This window comes from Tupaia chinensis, unplaced genomic scaffold, assembly GCF_000334495.1.
Source record: "Tupaia chinensis unplaced genomic scaffold, TupChi_1.0 Scaffold000272_1, whole genome shotgun sequence".
Classification (NCBI taxonomy): Eukaryota; Metazoa; Chordata; class Mammalia; order Scandentia; family Tupaiidae; genus Tupaia; species Tupaia belangeri.
In genome coordinates this window covers 7,905,918-7,922,731 of record NW_006159754.1, presented here as the reverse complement: position 1 = coordinate 7,922,731, position 16,814 = coordinate 7,905,918, and the positions used below count along the sequence as shown (strand labels likewise).

General features: G+C 41.1%; 1 protein-coding gene and 1 non-coding gene across 4 annotated transcripts in view; one reads left to right on the top strand and one right to left on the bottom strand.

Annotated features, from left to right (window-relative positions):
- VEPH1 (ventricular zone expressed PH domain containing 1) overlaps positions 1-16,814 on the top strand; it is a 213,475-nt gene that overhangs the window by 109,460 nt on the left and 87,201 nt on the right. For all 3 annotated transcript variants that reach the window (XM_027772379.1, XM_006149776.3, XM_006149777.3), the window contains one exon: positions 4,364-4,581. In XM_027772379.1, coding sequence (XP_027628180.1) covers positions 4,364-4,581 — 218 coding nt within the window. The remainder of the gene's footprint in view (positions 1-4,363; positions 4,582-16,814) is intronic.
- On the bottom strand, positions 3,325-3,431 carry LOC114008005 (U6 spliceosomal RNA). Its single transcript, XR_003549576.1, has one exon. It is a non-coding gene; the product is annotated as a U6 spliceosomal RNA (small nuclear RNA).

Here is a 16,814-nt window from a genome sequence, read left to right as displayed (position 1 = left end):
TAACCTCACAGTGGGATGACGGAAAGCAAAATAAATGCAGTCACTGACCCCCAGAGCCAAAATATCATGGAGCTGGAAAAAAAAAATCAGAATCTCCTAACCCCCTTTTTGACCTAACATTGCACTTTTTAATCCAACATCACATCTGTTACCCCTGCGAGGTACTTGGACGTGTGCCAAGGTTTCCGAACACACCATGTGCGCTTGGCTTGGTTTCGCGTGTTCGTTCCAGAGCAGTTAGGATTTTTCTTATTCCTGCACTGTGATTAATTTTCCCTTCAGTTCAGTTTGGCTGACAGAAGATCATTCAGAATTCTGTTGATCTCAGCAAGTAACTGCTCAGTCACCTACACCTTCAGGAACATGTGCATTATGAAAAGCTATGCACGGATTTCAAATTTGGCGCCAAAATACACTCAGACTCAAAATAAACTCCTGTTTTCCATGAACTTTTTAAAAGTCCCTGGTTATAAAGGAAGAGTTTGCTAATTATTATATCAAAAAGGATTCTTAATGAAACTGAGGGGATTCCTTTAGGTAAGGAAATGAAATGTTTATAGAACGATTTTACAATGCTGAAGAAACGTCTGATTCTGAAGGTGAGGAAGTTACCTGAAACTTGAAATTACATTCTCAGTAGGACAAAGAGTAAATAAAATGTCACATCTGGTGTGTGCCAATTCCTGTATCTTCCTACCTCCTCGTATCGAGCAGGATGAATGTTACTGTAATTGTTTTCTAAGGGTACTGAGAATGTTGGGTTTCAGTTCTAAAGTCTTGGTGAATTCAAAGGTCACCTTCTCTCTGAGATATGACCTGACTACACTATTGAGCATTCAAGGTTCTCCCTCCTGCTCCTTGCTGCTTTGAGGCACATTTCTCCATCCACACATTTCTTTTATATAGTATTTGGTTCATTTTCTGTCTGTGTTATGATGGTGGAGATTTTCATCTTTCTTCTCAGGTTCTAATTTTTAGAACAGGGCCTAGCATATAGGAGGGACCCCTATATAAACAGAAAATAGAAAATGACCCTATTACGCATTGCATGCCATGATTCACACATGCTGAAGACAGGAGGCTATGCTGTAAAACAGCATCAGCTCGAAGAGCATGCACTGTTCCTTCTACCATCCATCAATTACATGAACCAAAGTATAAAACATGGGCTATAAAGATATATGTGATTTGATGTAATATAAACAAGATTATGATTTAAAAAAAAAAACATGAGCTGTCAGCAACCGGTTCCAATGATTTTATTTTTCAGATTGTTATCCTTTAGTGAACAAATGTCTTCAACTTGAACTAGCCATCAGGCTCATGGACACAGCCTCTGTCCCCCTACCTATACGGAGCGCCGTGTCCTAGTGGGGCTTAAAAACATGACTGTGGGATTGATTGGCAGATGTCTACCCCCTTCCTGAGAGCTATGTTCTCATGCAACAGTACATGGAGTCTTTGAAAATCAAGTAGCAGAGACGAGGGAACTTTACTACTTAAGTCTGTTCTATAGTAAATATTTCTTATAAAAACACAGACTTTCTTGGCAACGGCATACTTTATTTGTAAGGTCATATTTTGGCAGATAAGGGTTGCTAAATCAGTGAACTGAGACACGCGCACACTGAGAGTAGAATCTGCAGGCTCAGTTCTGTGCCAGGCTGATGATTGATGAAAGAGAAGTAGCCCCATGAGAAGACTTGATGGGCACATGGAACCAGTCGAGAATTATAAATGAAAGGGAGGATTGTAAGTCCCTCAAAGGCAAGGACGTCTTCTCATTCACTTGGTCATCCAGAGCCTAGCACAGATACTCTACGTGGTGATTGAATAAAGGCATGATTAAGTGACTGATCAAATGCAATCAAGTACTAAACAAGACTTTTAAAAAGCATCTACAATGCAGTAAAAATTCAGACAGAGGGGTCACTGGGGATGACTTGATGGCACCGGCAGAACGGAAATTGCACCTCAAAGAAAATTAAGACTTCAAATGCTGGAACAAATGGTAAAAGAGAATTCATAAGTAGAAGAGAATTTAGCACCTATCAGGAGAATTTTGAGCAACAATCTATAATCTATATTTATAATTATACATATATTCTACTACTCTAATGCTAGGGAAAAAATCTAAATATACACACAAAATAAGATTTTAAAAGAGAAGTTAAAGATTAAAGATGTCATATTTTAAACTGTATTTACTGATTAATGGCGTAGCATTCTTTCTGTCAGGCATAAGTCTACATTTTAAATAACTTTCTTGATAATTTTGAACTTTTTCCGGCTAACTTCTAGTCATGTTTGATAAGATCATGTTATTTTGAAACATGACTGCAGAGCAGTTTCAACAGGTGTAAGAGATACATCAGTTAAGTCATTTTCACTCATACCTACAATGTTCATATTGTCTCTCACCTTCTGTTTCTTTGAAGAACTTTTTCAAATTACTAGTAAGAGTTAACTTAGTTAAAACTACATAATACAATATAATCAATTGGCTCAACTGGGCTGGACTGAGGTGTGTGTTGTGCTGGGTAAAGTCTCTTTAAATTCTAAATGATATAGGGACCAGCAGGTGGTGTGGTGGTTAAGGCATTGGACACTCCCACATGACTGACCACGGTTCAAGTCCTGGGCCTGGTGGCTTGCTTTCTCACTTTCCCTCTCTCACTCTCTGTGTCTCTCTATGGTCAAATTAAAAATAAATGAACAAATAACATTTTTAAAAGAAAAAAATCTAAATTATATATAGCAATTAAATGTATAAATAATTAAAATTAATAAATAAAAAATTGTTAAAAAATATGTATATACACTCAATTGGCCAAGCACATAAAAAACTAGAATATGTTGAAAGACACTTAAAGTGGGAAAAGAGCATGAGTGGGATATGTATGTGGCTATCAGTTGACAGACAGCTAGGTTGAGGGTGCCAGGAAAAAGCTTACTTTGAGACCATTGACCACACCTCCCCTATGTAGGTGGAGTTAGTGTGTTACATGGTTGGGAAAGCGGGGGGTCGGGGGGCAGCTCATGAATTGTGGTTGAGAGGTTTTGACATGGCAAAATAGGCTGGTGAGAATTTTTTTAAATTTATTTTTTAATTTTTATTATCATCATAATCTTCTTTATATTACATTGGATTACATATAACTTTACAGTGTATTACATTACTTTTTCAAAAGGGAATGCCATGCATGTCAGTCAATACAGAGACATTAATCTCCCCGCTTCAACATTCAATATCTTTTCTATGTTTTCCCCAATCAGTATTATTATTATAATTATTTTTTAAAACAGTCAATCGCTATTTCTCATAAAAATATGGAACACTTCACGAATTAGCATGTCATCCTTGCGCAGGGGCCATGCTAATCTTCTCTGTATCATTCCAATTTTAGTATATGTGCTGCCGAAGTGAGCACAATATTTTCATATTTTAAAGAAAGAAGGGGCCATACTCCTACATGGTTGATCATGAACCTGGCAGCTTGAAACTCATGCCAGGAGAATGTGCATGTGTGCCCAAAATCCCAAAAGGAGAATGGAGGAGAAGGGATTACAGCATGACCATCCCCCCTAGGGGGTGATTTCTTGCTTTCTATCTCTTTGTCCTTTTGATGAGCACACATGACCTACAGCAAAAAATAAAGGAAGGAAGGAATAACAGGAGACATTTTTTAATTTAAAAAATAACTTGTGTTGGGGCCAGCAAGTAACGTGGAGATTAAGGCTCTGGATCCCCCATAGCTAACTGCAGTTCAAGTCCTGGACCCAGTGGCTAGAAAATCATGTCAAGCAGGTGTGTGTATGCCCAAAATTCCAAAAGGAGAAGGAATTGCAGTGGCATGGCCATCCCCCTCTCTCTGTGTGTCTCTCTGTAGCAAGTGCATGAGCCCTATAGCAACCTCCCAAAAAATGTGTCTTGATAAATTAAGAACAAATTTAAAATACATAAGAAATAGACTCAGGGGAAATATGAATGAGATTTATTTCGTTTCAGCAAACTCTTTGAGTCAACTTCCCATAGAATTGCCATCTTGGAAGCAGCAGGTGGTATAGTGGTTAAGGTGCTGGACTCTCACCTGTCTGACAGCATTTCAAGTCAGGACCTAGTAACTTGAAAATCACAACTGGAGGAGAATTGAGAAGTGATTGCTGTGTTGGCATCCAACCTGGGAGATGATTTCTCATTTTCTCCCTTCTCTCTCTTTCTCTCCTTCTCTCTGGTGAGCGCATGTACCCTATGGCAAACACATCCCTTAAAAATAAATAAATAAATAATTGTCATCTTCTAGTTATAGGACTCTGATTTTTTTTCTTTCAAAATACAGACTTTTCTCATTGTTCCTAATAGGAGAGAGCCAGGGCTTGCCTGACGTACCTGGTGAGTCAGCTGGCCAACATGGACCATTCGTTTCACCATGTTCTTCTGCTGGAGATTCAGAGCATCACCGACACCTTCTCCATCCTGGGCCCTCAGAACAGAGACATCTTCCGCATGAGCAACAGCTTCACTGCCGTTGCCAAGCTCCTTACCCGACAGTTGGAAAACCCCAAGGCTGGAAGTGACAGGTGAGCAGGAGTTCCTAGGCCCTTCAGAGAGCTGTTGAGAGCCCATGGAGATGGGAGCCTTCTTTTGCAGTCATGAAACTTCCCAAGGAAAGCCAAACTCACTGTCTCAACAGGCAGTGATGTCTGAATCAACATGGTACTTGCCTGAAGGTTTTCCTAAATCTGTGAAAACCAGAATATTACGACAATAAATTAACTTAAAAAACAGAATATTACGACAATAAATTAACTTAAAAAACAGAATATTACAACAAAAATATTCAAAAGATACACAAAATACAGTAAAGGGATAAGAATGTAATGTTAACAATGTTTTATAACATTCATTTATTTATGAACCATCACTTAACAATTTAAGTTGTCAAAGGTAAAGAGGTAATATAGCTTACTATGTACCAGGAAGCTAGACATAAACAGAAACTTAGAACATGTATCTTATATTTAAGGAGTTAATGGTATAGGGGAAAAAAAAAAACTGTGTACATGCATAGAGAATGTGGGAAGATTATCCTAATCAAGATAGGTTCAAGTAGTAGGGACCAGCAGTTAGCGTAATGGCTATGTTGCTGGACTCCCATGTAGTGAACCGCGGTTCAAGTCCCGGACCCAGTGGCTTAAACTCACACCGGGCGCATGTGTGTGCATGCCCAAGATCTTGAGAGGAAATGGAGGGGAAGAGATTACAGCGTGGCCATCCCCCCAGGGGGGTGATTTCTTGCTTTCTGTCTCTCTGTCTCTCTCTGTCTTTTTGGTGAGTGCACATGCCCTATAGCAAAAAAAAAACTCTCCAAAAAAAAGAAAGGAAAGTCATTTGGGGAATACAGAGATGGGGTATATATTTCTGCATGGAAGGGAGAGGAGTGGGAGCTGAGATCTGGAAACATTTCCCAGAAGAAGTGATGTATTGGACCAAGTATTGAAAGATAGGCTGATTGTTCCAGGCTGTCTCTTGGCAGTATGTGAAAAGGTACTTTCTGGAAACAGAAGTCATTTTGTGTGACTAAGGTGTATGTTACCAGAAAAGCAACATCAGGAGATGCTAACCGAGTACAGGAGGGGACCAGAAGATTCTAGGCCTGACATACCCTACTAAAGAGTTCCAATTTTACCCTGGAGGCAATGAGGAGTCATTATGATGTTTTTCCACGTGGCAGACTATGATTAGAGTCTATCTTTGGAGGCCGGTCTGGCCCCACTATAGAGAATGTCTCAGGAAGAGGCAGACTGGAGTTAGATCAAATGAAGAAAGGACAGAAAAGTGTCTATAGGGTGGGCCATGAGAAAATTATTGATGGTTGTGACGAGTAAGCTGCAGGTAATTTTTTTTTTTAGCAGAAAACCAGATGTCTAGGGTTGAAGAGAAAGAATGGATAGAATGCACAAAACTGGCCTTTCAAAGAAGTTTATCTTTGGAAAAAGTAAAGACTATACAAAGTGGAAGAAGCGGTTTTATTTTTGTTCGCTGTACTTTGGAAAGGGAAAAATTGGGGGCTTTTTGATGTTTAGGAGTCACAAAGTACTTTCAAATATGCCCTCTCAGTGAATTCTCTTGACTACCCTACAACACGAGATGAAAAGACATCATCATTTCTATTTTACAGAACAAAGCTGAAGCTCAGACACTGGATAAATGTCCTCCAATGTTATCCAGTGACAAGGTGACAGAGGTTAGAGGCAAACCCCTATCTTCATTCTTAGATCCTATGCATTGAGAGGTATTTAATTCCAGAGGAGGAGAAAAGCCTATCTGAGACTGACATCAAATTCTGTGGGGGGTTTTGGGAATAATGAATGATGCATATCATTTTCAGTAGGAAACAAGGATTCCAGAACCACAGGAATTCACCTTAATAAAACAGTGAGCGTTGAGTCACAAGGGTCACTCCATGTGCAGAGCCTGGAGGACCCAGGAGACATCCAACACCATCTCTGCCTTCGAGGGGTTCACCGTCAGAATATGTGATGGGGTTTTGATGGATGTACGTGCCATGGGCTAGAGAGCCAGAGAGATGTACTGACTGGGAATTGGAGAATGTTTCACAGAGGAAGTGAAATTTAAGTTCATTCTCTAGTTTGCAAGTTTCTTTCAAGGGTCAGGTGTTTCTCTAGACATTATATTAAATTGCACAAAATGAATGAAAATTCCCCCAAAAGGACACTAAAAATCGAGAGAATAGCATATGCAAAGATAGGAGGACTTAAGAATGTGTGAACAAGCCTAAGGGAAAGTAATTTGTTCAACGTGGCTGAAGAAAGTACATCCGGGTTAGGTAGGAAAGTAAATGAAAAGTTAAGTCAAAGGTAAATTATCAGAGGCCTTATGTGTTGTGTAGAAGCAAGGAGTTTGGTTTTTTTTTGTTTTTTGTTTTTTGTTTTGAGAGGTTTTTGCTATAGGGCGCATGCGCTCACCAGACAGACAGAGACAGAGAGATAGAAAGCGAGAAATCACCCCCCAGGGGGGATGGCCACGCTGCAATCCCTTCTCCTCCATTCTCCTCTCGGGATCTTGGGTACGCACGCACACACGCCCAGCGTGAGTTTTAAGCCACCGGGTCCGAGACGCGAACCGCAGTCGACTATGTGGGAGTCCAGCGACATAGCCATTATGCTAACTGCTGGTCCCAGGAGTTTGTTTTGTAAGCAACATGGAGTCTTAGAAATATTTTAATCCAGGGAATGATTACAGCTCCAAGCATAGTAATTATCAGATAATAATAAGCATTCAATAAATAGGTGAATGAGGATTGACTAACACTCTGGGGCACTGAATGTATTTGGCTGGTAACACAGAGTAGCCAGGATGCTATTGTTAAGCCTGAAAAGATCCTGAGGAAGCCTAAACAGAGTCAGTGATAAAGACTAAGATCTCAGGGTAAGAGCACAGAATTATGAGGATTGAGAGATATCTAACTTGAGTGACGGCATAGACATGGAAGGTGATGGTGGTAACTAAGAAAAGAGGTAGCAAGAACCCCTCTTGGAGGGTCTCCTAGACCACCACATACATAGATCATTGTCTGACCAATGTGGTCACCAAAGTCAATAATAACTATTCATCAGAAGAAAACCAATCACAAAACTCCTTTTCTCTCAAACAACAATTTTGACTGAGCATACAAAAAATGTATTATCATCCGGTTCAATAGTAGATGCCTATGTACTAGGGTTTTTCCATCTTGGTAGTATTGGTATTTGGGCTAGATGATTCTTGGTTGTAGGACTGCCATGTACAATTCTACATAGAACACCTGCCAGTGACTATGTCTTCTACTCACTAGGTATTAGAAGAAGTACCTGCTCAGGGTTATGACAACCAAAACTATCTCCAGAGATCGCTAACTGTTCCCTGGGAGATAGAAATCACTCCCAGTTGAGCTCATCTACTAAATACATAAACCATTTGAAAATAGCACTTGCACAGACTCATAACCTCATGAGCAACAACCTAAATATGACAGCATCTAAGAAACTCAAAGCCAGCATTGGGAAGGGATTTGCCATTTATATGTCACTGCGAAAATGTCATTGGCCAATTTTCATGATACAGTTTTGGAAACTTGGTTTAGAGTGTCTCAGCTACTGTTTAAAGAAGTCATTTATATTGAGCGCACAGTAGGCTGCTTGTTTTTTGAAAGCCATGACAGTCATATTGTCAAAAGTAGAAACTCAGGCCAGTCACTGGTATGGTAGTTAAGGCAGCTGGATCCCACATGGCCAACAGTGTGGTCCGAAATGTGTCCAATGGCTTGAAAAATACACTGGACGCATGTGCACCCAAAATACCTGAAGGAGAAATGAAGGAAAAGGGATTATGGCCTGACCATCCTCCATAGGGGGGTGCATTCTCATTTTACCTCTCTCTCCCTCCCTCTGTCTCTCTCCAGTGAATACATGTGCAAATAATTTTTTTTAAGTGAAACTTGTATGCATGTCCTTGACAGCTGTCTATTCATTCTCTATCACCCCCTAGAAATACAAGGGTTAAGAAGCTAATTGACTCCTCTGATGTTAGATGTGTTAAGAAGTTTTATATAATGTTACATTAGGCATTTTAACAGCAGAATTGATCTCTAACAAGTAGGCCCAACCCTATTAGCAGTCAACAATTTCCCCAGGAAAAGAATTTAGAAGAGGGGAAAACCAGTTCTTCCAATCAAAATGAGTCTGAACGTATGTGAATGCATTACAGTTTTTTCTCCTTTTACTATTTTTCTCAGGAGTGGAGTGGAATAAAGAGCAATATTAAATGTGAAGAGAACAGGTCATCACTAACCTCATACCCTCATTACTACCTCAGCCCTTCTCAATTCAAAATACTTCTCCCAGTTTGATTCTCCCTGTCAATCTTCTCCTCATCAATTGTGATTATTTGGTGGGAACCTCAAAACCCTAGTATGGACTGCCAGCTTCTAAATTAATTGCTCATCCTCTCTGGGATGGTTGCTAAGGCTTCTCTTCCGACATCTTTTCCCTGAATAGTCTTATTGTGACCATTTAACTTCAGTCATTTTAATCTGTGCCCCCAAAGAAGAAAGGTCTATACTTTTGTCTCAAGTATACAGCAAAGTCTGACCCTCACAATTAAAGGGAAAATGAATAAATGAAGAGAGCTTGAAAGAAAATTAAAGATGATAAAATTCAAAACAGATGTCATCTAATTTACAAATCTGACACATAGCCCAGCAGGCCAGATTTTAGACTCCAGGCCAAAACTACAAGATTATCAAAAGAAAAACAATTAGCATCCTATAGAGAATGAGAAACTGAAGCAGACAGGAGTCTTCTTTGTGCCAAAAGACCTAATAAATGAGGTGCACTTTATTAGATGCACCAGGTGAGTACACTTGCCCTTTTCCTGTTCCTCTGTTTTAAGAAGAATGTTTAGATTTGAATAATAAACCAACAGAGACAGAAAGAATAAGACAGCCAAGTGAAGTGTTTGAAATTCATTCTGGAGAAGCAAAAAACGATACAGCGGGAGTTGGGGGTTGAAAGGAGAAGGTGCCAGGGTAAAAGGAAAGATCTGTACCTTTTGAAACAGTGTAAACCCAGTGCCTTCTGAGTGGTCCCCAGTCATGAGGCAGTTTGCCTGCCAGGACCCAATAAAAGATGAGGAAAGAATGGGTAAGCTCCTGGCAACTGTCTAACTGGTCAAGCTTTTAACCAGCCTCTACCATAGCAGATCCTGTGCTAGGGGCTTTCATCTATGCTATATGGTTTCATCCTAACAACCAAATCTTTTAGTATGCATTAGGAATGGGACCAGCAGATGGTGTAATGGTTAAGGTTCTGGATTCCCACATGGCTGACCATGGCTTGAGTCCTGGACCTGGTGGCTTAAAACTCACACTAAGTATGTGTGCATGCATACCTAAAATCCCAGGAGAAGAATGGAGGAGAAAAGGTTGTCACATGGTTATCACCTCTAGGAAGAGATTTCTCACTTTCTCTCTTTCTGTCTCTCTGGCAAGCATATGTACCCTATAGGAAAATCTCTTTAAAAAAAATAATATATATATATATGTGTGTGTGTGTGTGTATATATATATATATATATATATATATATATAGAGAGAGAGAGAGAGAGAGAGAGAGAGAGGGAGAGAGAGGCTTCATATTAAAGTACAGTGGAGTAAGCACTACAGACAGGCAAGAACACAGTGAAGTTCTTTCCCAACCCCTACTCACCTGCAGAACTACCGTAATTCCTGGAGGGGCTATATGCCCAGACATCACTTCATTGAGTTTCTTTTAATGTCTTCCTTTGATCTGCTACAGTGGATCCCAAATGTTTGTGTGCGTGAGAGTTAGCATTCTCCGTCCTCCATGAATAATTCAAAAGAATTTTAAAGGACTATCAGGGGAGACTTTTGCCTATCTCTCCCCAAAGTGATACCCCACTACCTGTACCATTACCTTCTAGAACACCCTCGTTGTGTCTCTCTTCCCATTGAAGGCGGCCATTCCCCATGAGCCGGTTGGGTCCCACTTCCCCCTGAGGTCTTCACCCATCCCTGTCCACGTTGATCGCACTCTTCCTGAGCTACCCCAGCTCACGTTGCCTCTCTACTCCTCCAGTGTGCAGTCCCGCCGGACGTGTTAGCTCTCCATCTACGTCCCTCAAGTCTTTCCTAAACTTGAAGAGCGCATGATCTATGCAAAGAAAATAAGGTCTTAAAAGTGCTTTTAAAAACTCCCGCTTGTTAAGGCAAGATATGTTTATACAAAGAGAAATTGATGCTTTGAGAGCAACTAGTGATGAGAAATGTATGCGAGTTGGTGCAGAACCATAATTAAAAACATGTGCTGTCTGTTCAGGATTGCCTCCTGCTTAGGAACGCTGAATGTAATTTCACTCTACCATGGTAACTTTTAAGACTGACATCAGAATTTTAATAAGTGTGTACCTCTTTTCAATCTAGAGAAGTCACTTGTATAAAAAGAAAATCCAAACAGCTTTTTGTGGCAGTAACTGTGTCTGTCCTTACTCCTCCAGACCTAGAGAAGGAAGGAATAGCTTCATTTTTTTGCCCTGCTTTCTTACTGAAGAGGTTAACTTTGACATGTGGTACCATTTATGTTCCATCTGTTGCTCATTTACTCCACCAGTTGTCTTTCCTTAACGCAGCATTTAGGGTGATGTGAAGGTCTTTAAAGGAATTTCAGGAATTCCTTTATCAGCAAAAGATGTAGGTAGGAGACACCATTATCAGCTTTGGAGACAATAGAGCAAGCGCAGGGAGTGTGAGTCCCCAGAGGGCCTGGCTCTGGGGGGTGTGAGCAGAGGGAGCAGCTCTGCCCTGGAGTGTGAGCAATGCAATTACAGCTTCTCCAGGGGATCCAGGCTCTTTTCAACACAACAGTGTTCCAAACACAGGGCACAAAGAAGGAAAATAACCTTTCTTCAGCGCCAAAATGTGACCTGGAAGGATAGGAAAAAGTGCTTTTGGAAGGAGAGGTGAGAGGGACTCCACCCTTGGAATGGGTGAGCACTGATGCTAAAAGTGGCCATATGCTCTTAATGTTTTAGTTCCCAAATGTTCCCTGTTCCTTTTAAGTTGCCATTGACATGATTGATATTTTCTGAGTTGCGAACACCATTGTTTCTGTTTTGGTCAAAAGTGGGTGCCAGAATTCATTCGTCTAATCAGTGTGAGGGATTGCTTATTGGCTATACATCAATTTGGTTCTCGTGTCTTGTTCCTGGAGATTTTAGGGTGCAATCTTCGGTGTGCTATCACCAATCTCATGATACATAGTGCTTATTCCTGGAGCAGATTCAAATGCAGCCTGAACCAAGCGCCTGCTGAGAGGCAGTGTTTGTGTGCAGTGGGGCAGGGGCAGAAGTCCTGAAGTGAGTGAGCTCTGGAGGCAGACACTTACACTTAATGCTGGGTTGATTAAGTGACATTTAGTAAGTTATTCCATATCTCTCTGTGCCTCAGTTTCTTCATCCGAAAACAGAACTACTAATAGAGCCTATCTCAGTCATTTGCATAAGAAGTAATTGACGTACCAGTTTTAGAACAAGGGGTGTCTGTGTACAGAGTGCTGTCAGTAAAGGTGAACTATTAGCGTTAGCATTTTGTTCTAGATGGATGTCACGACAGACGATGTTGCTTAGCAGACCCACCAGACCAGAGCTACTCGAAGTGTGACCCACAGAGGAGCACTCATCTGCAAATTCTTTCTCACCTGACTGCAACCAAGTTACTATAGGAATTGAAAATTAGAGGCTGGATTAGAAACAAGACCCTGGCATTTGATAGAAAGTGGTCGAATATGAGGATTTATGGCTGAGTGACGCAAGCCAGGATATGAAAGAAAGATATTGTGTGTTTCCACTTAATATGTTGTCTGTCCGCACTTTATGGTAGAGCTCAAAATATTGGAGAGCATGAAAGCAGTGAAAATAGTTATGAATGCTGAAGACTGTGGAACGGGGCAGGAGAAGGGAAGGGTTTAGAGAAAGATAGCATGAGGACAAATAGAGAGGCGTGACATTAGTGGGACACAGAAATGGTTTATTACCTGTTGATGATAACTTGTATAGTATTTAAAACTGGACTGGTCTGAGAAGTAGCTCATGTTGGGTAAATTCTTTTTATAAGCCAAATGATATATAGTGATTGAATGTTTAAAAAAATAAGGAGAATAATAATAATCTGGAAAAAAATTATGAAAAGCTATTTGATGATGATGATGATGTGGATAGTAATGTCTTTGTCTCTACTTACATGAATGGTATTCCTGCAGAAAAAAGAAATCGTATCTACTGTAAAGATATGTGTGATTCAATGTAATATAAAGAAGATTACAATAATGATAAATTAAATCAAATTAAAAAAAGAAAATTAGAGTGGCCAGCAGGTGGCATGGTGGTTAAGAACTCTGGACTCCCACATGTCCAACTGCGGTTCAAGTCCTGGACCTGGCGGCTTGCTTTCTGACTATCTCTCTCTCTCTCTGTCCCTCTCTGTTCAAATTTAAAAAGTAAAGAAAAAAAGAAAGTTAAGTAAAATAATTCTTAACAAAAAAAGAAAATTAGAGACTTTTTTTGGGAGAGTTTTTCTATAGGGAATGTGTGCTTACTGGAGAGACAGAGACAGAGATACAGAAACTGAGAAATCACTCCCCAGGGGGATGACCATGCTTCAATCCCTTGCCCTCTATTATTCTCTCAGGATTTTGGACATGCATGCACACGTGCCTGGTGTTTCAGGCCACCGGGTCCAGAATTAAAACTGCAGTCAACTACATGGGAATCCATTGCCTTAACCACTATGCCACCTGCTGGTTCTGAGGCTGAAACTTTTATAGTAATTTGACACTGCTGCAACATCTAGGTGCAGGATCCATGGACATTGTATGTCTCCTTTTATTTGTTATGCTTCTTTGGTAATTTATTTTTACTGTTTTGGGCAGAAATACTAGTCCATGACATAATGAAATTTTTGTTAAAGAAAGGATTCTTTAAAAGAGGTAGTTTGACTCACGCCGGGCCCGTGTGCGTGCGTGCCCAAGATCCCGAGAGGAGAATGGAGGAGAAGGGATTGCGGCGTGACCATCCCCCCTGGGGGGTGATTTCTCGCTTTCTGTCTCTATGTCTCTCTCTGTCTGTCTGGCGAGCGCACACGCCCTACAGTGAAAATCTCTCCAAAAAAAAAAGAGGTAGTTTGAAAACCACTATGTTAGATCCTTCATGCAGCTTAACCCAGACAAATCTGAGATTCTCTTTAGTATCTAGCACTTTACTTCCCAACTTCTCCATTGGGACCTGAAGGAAAGAGATTTAATAAATGAAAGGTAATGAGGTAGCTATTTCCCTACTTATTAAAAACGGAATAAGAGGGGCCAGGTGGCATAGCGGTAATGCAGCTGAACCACATGAGAAAGGTGCTGGGTTCATGTCTTAGGACCTCTCTGAGTATGTCATTTGAGCCTCAGCTGAGATACAGTCACTGTGGGATGGGTAACAGCTGAGGCAAAACACTTCTTAATATTATTCATTTTTATCATATGGCAAATGGTAGGCTTATTAGTTGGCAGCCTGAAGGCTGTCAATCAGACTCCACTCTTGGCAAATGCTGAATTCTAGGTAGACTAGGAATTGAATAACAGGATTTGAATACTATCCCCAGCTCAGTCATTGGTATATTTTTTTGACAGATTTTATCCTTCCATTTCTGGCTAGCTATGTCCCTACTTATTAAAAATGGAATAAGAGGGGCCAGGTGGCATAGCGGTAATGCAGCTGAACCACATGAGAAAGGTGCTGGGTTCATGTCTTAGGACCTCTCTGAGTATGTCAGGCATCCACGTATGCCCATGATCCAGGATGGCTATGATTGGGGTTTATTGTAGCATGGTGACCCAGTTGGGGTCTCTCTGCCTCCTTCTTGCATGAAAGAGATTAATAAACTTTTTTAAAGGGGGTAAAATATCATATTTGAGGTGAAAAGGAAACTTTTAACCATCTTTCCCACTCTTCAAATGCTGCTGAGTAACAATGTCTTAACTGTTCCATTCTCGTTGCCAGACTGTTACCTGCTTTTGTTTCCAGATAACAAAGAGTCCAGAAAAAGAAGAGCATGTTGTCCTTACAGTTCTCACCCCTGGTTTGATGTGCTTTGATGATATTGCTACTCCACATTCATGCTTCCTTATAGTTTACAAAGTGCTTTTATAACTTGTGCCACTTCCAGATGGCAGTTCATTAGGAAGGGAAGCCTTCTACCAAGGCTCACCGAGCCTGCCCGTTCTAGACTCAGAAACATGATTCAAGATTTGGGGTCTCCTGAACCAGTGTCTGTCAGTGGCAAAAAACTGAAGATACCTTTATCTTGAAATTTATATAGACCCCAGAGATGACAAAGCCTACCAACTCCAAATAAGGCAGATGTTTGTAAGTCTTTCACTACAGAATTAGTGAAATCCTTAGCTGTTGTAAGTCTTCTTTCACTACAGAATTAGTGAAATCCTTAGCAGCCTGGCCTGATTGAGAGAAAATGCTCCTGCCCCAGACTATTTCAGATTCTGCTGCTTTGTCACCTGGATCTATGCTTCTCAAACTTGGATGTGGCATGGGACACCTGGCATGTTGTGTTAAAATGCACATTCTGATTCTGAAAGTCTGGAGTTGAGCCTGAGATTTCACATTTTTTCACTAGCTTCAGGATGATGTGTATCAGTTGCTTGCTGCTGGTCCAGAAAGCCTACTTTATCCTCCTAACCCCATCACAACCAAATCTCAACATGGGGGTGGGGGGGGAAGGGCAGGCATACAAACCATAGCAAGTATCAGAGCCTAGACTTCATTGTCCTTGTCCTCAGTGCATTCCTCACTGCAGTCATGAAGCAGATGACAGCACTGTGGAGCTGGGGCATCATGCCTTGTTCTGATGATGATTGATGACCCAAGGCATTGCTGAAGAGTAAGGAAATAGCATCTGGAATTTAGGACTCCAGAGTGGATCTGGTCCATCACATTCTCTGACTTCTCTAACAAGCTTAACTCTGCAGGAGTACATATCCTGGACATGGGATCATAAGCCAAGATTGTCAAACACTAACGAATTTTATTTTCCTTTGATTTAAGGAGCCAGGAAGAGAGGCTGCCAATCTCTTCACCCCTGCCAGCTTTATAGTCTCATCTCGAGGCTTAGTGAGAACAGCGAGCCGCCCAAGGCCAATTTGTCTCTTAAGGGAGTCCCAGCTCCCGCAAGAGGGAGGTAATTAGGCCTCCCCCTGGGCATCCCTGGAGATACTTTTTAAAACTTTACTTTGGCAACAAAGATCAGAAACTGCTCAGACTGGAAATCATCTGAGCCTCTAGTAATGTGGTGTGTTGAGTTAAGGCCAAGTTAATATTTAGGGGATTATAGAATTCTGGCAAAGATTTCTGCAAAATGACCTCTGGAGTGAAAAGTGACAAATGGAAAAGAAATAACCCCACCACCACCACATGAACCCAGCCCACTGGTCCCCACCTCCACCCCCTAAGAAGTAAGCACACACAGGGCCAGACTCCACCCACGCTTTGACATTCGTGTCAAAACCAAATAGTTTATTTATCTCTGGAGAAGGTCTTTGTTTTGAACAAATTCTTCTTTTCAATCATTTTATATTAAGTTTAAAAAGTAAGAGAAGGAAAGAAACAAAGAATGTTTATATTATTATTATTATTAATCCAAATCTTCTACCCACCATTTCCTGACCTTCCAACCTATTGAAATCAATATTTGTCCTATCACCCTGCCTGTATGACCTTGCGACTTGCCGGACAGATTGGTGGCCAGAGGCAGGAGCTTCTCTTTGAACCATCTTGAGACCTCGGCTGCCTCAGTGATTCTTACCACCCCTTTTCCCTGAGTTCTGTGCTCTGTAACTCTCCAAATTATAAAAACAAGGGAGGCTGTGGAACCAGCAGATGCATAATGGCTACATTGCTGGACTCCCATGTAGTCAACCGTGGTTCAAGTCCCGGACCCGGTGACTTAAACTCATGCAAGCGTGTGTGTGTGCATGCCCAAGATCCCAAGAGGAGAATGGAGGAGAAGGGATTGCAGCGTGGCCATCCCCCCGGGGGAGCGATTTCTCGCTTTCTGTCTCTCTGTCTCTCTCTGTCTTTCTGGCGAGCGTACACGCCCTATAACAAAAACCTCTCCAAGAAAAAAAAAAAAAGAGAGAGAGAGAGAGGCTACCACAAAGAGAAAGACAGGGGGGGGAAATCG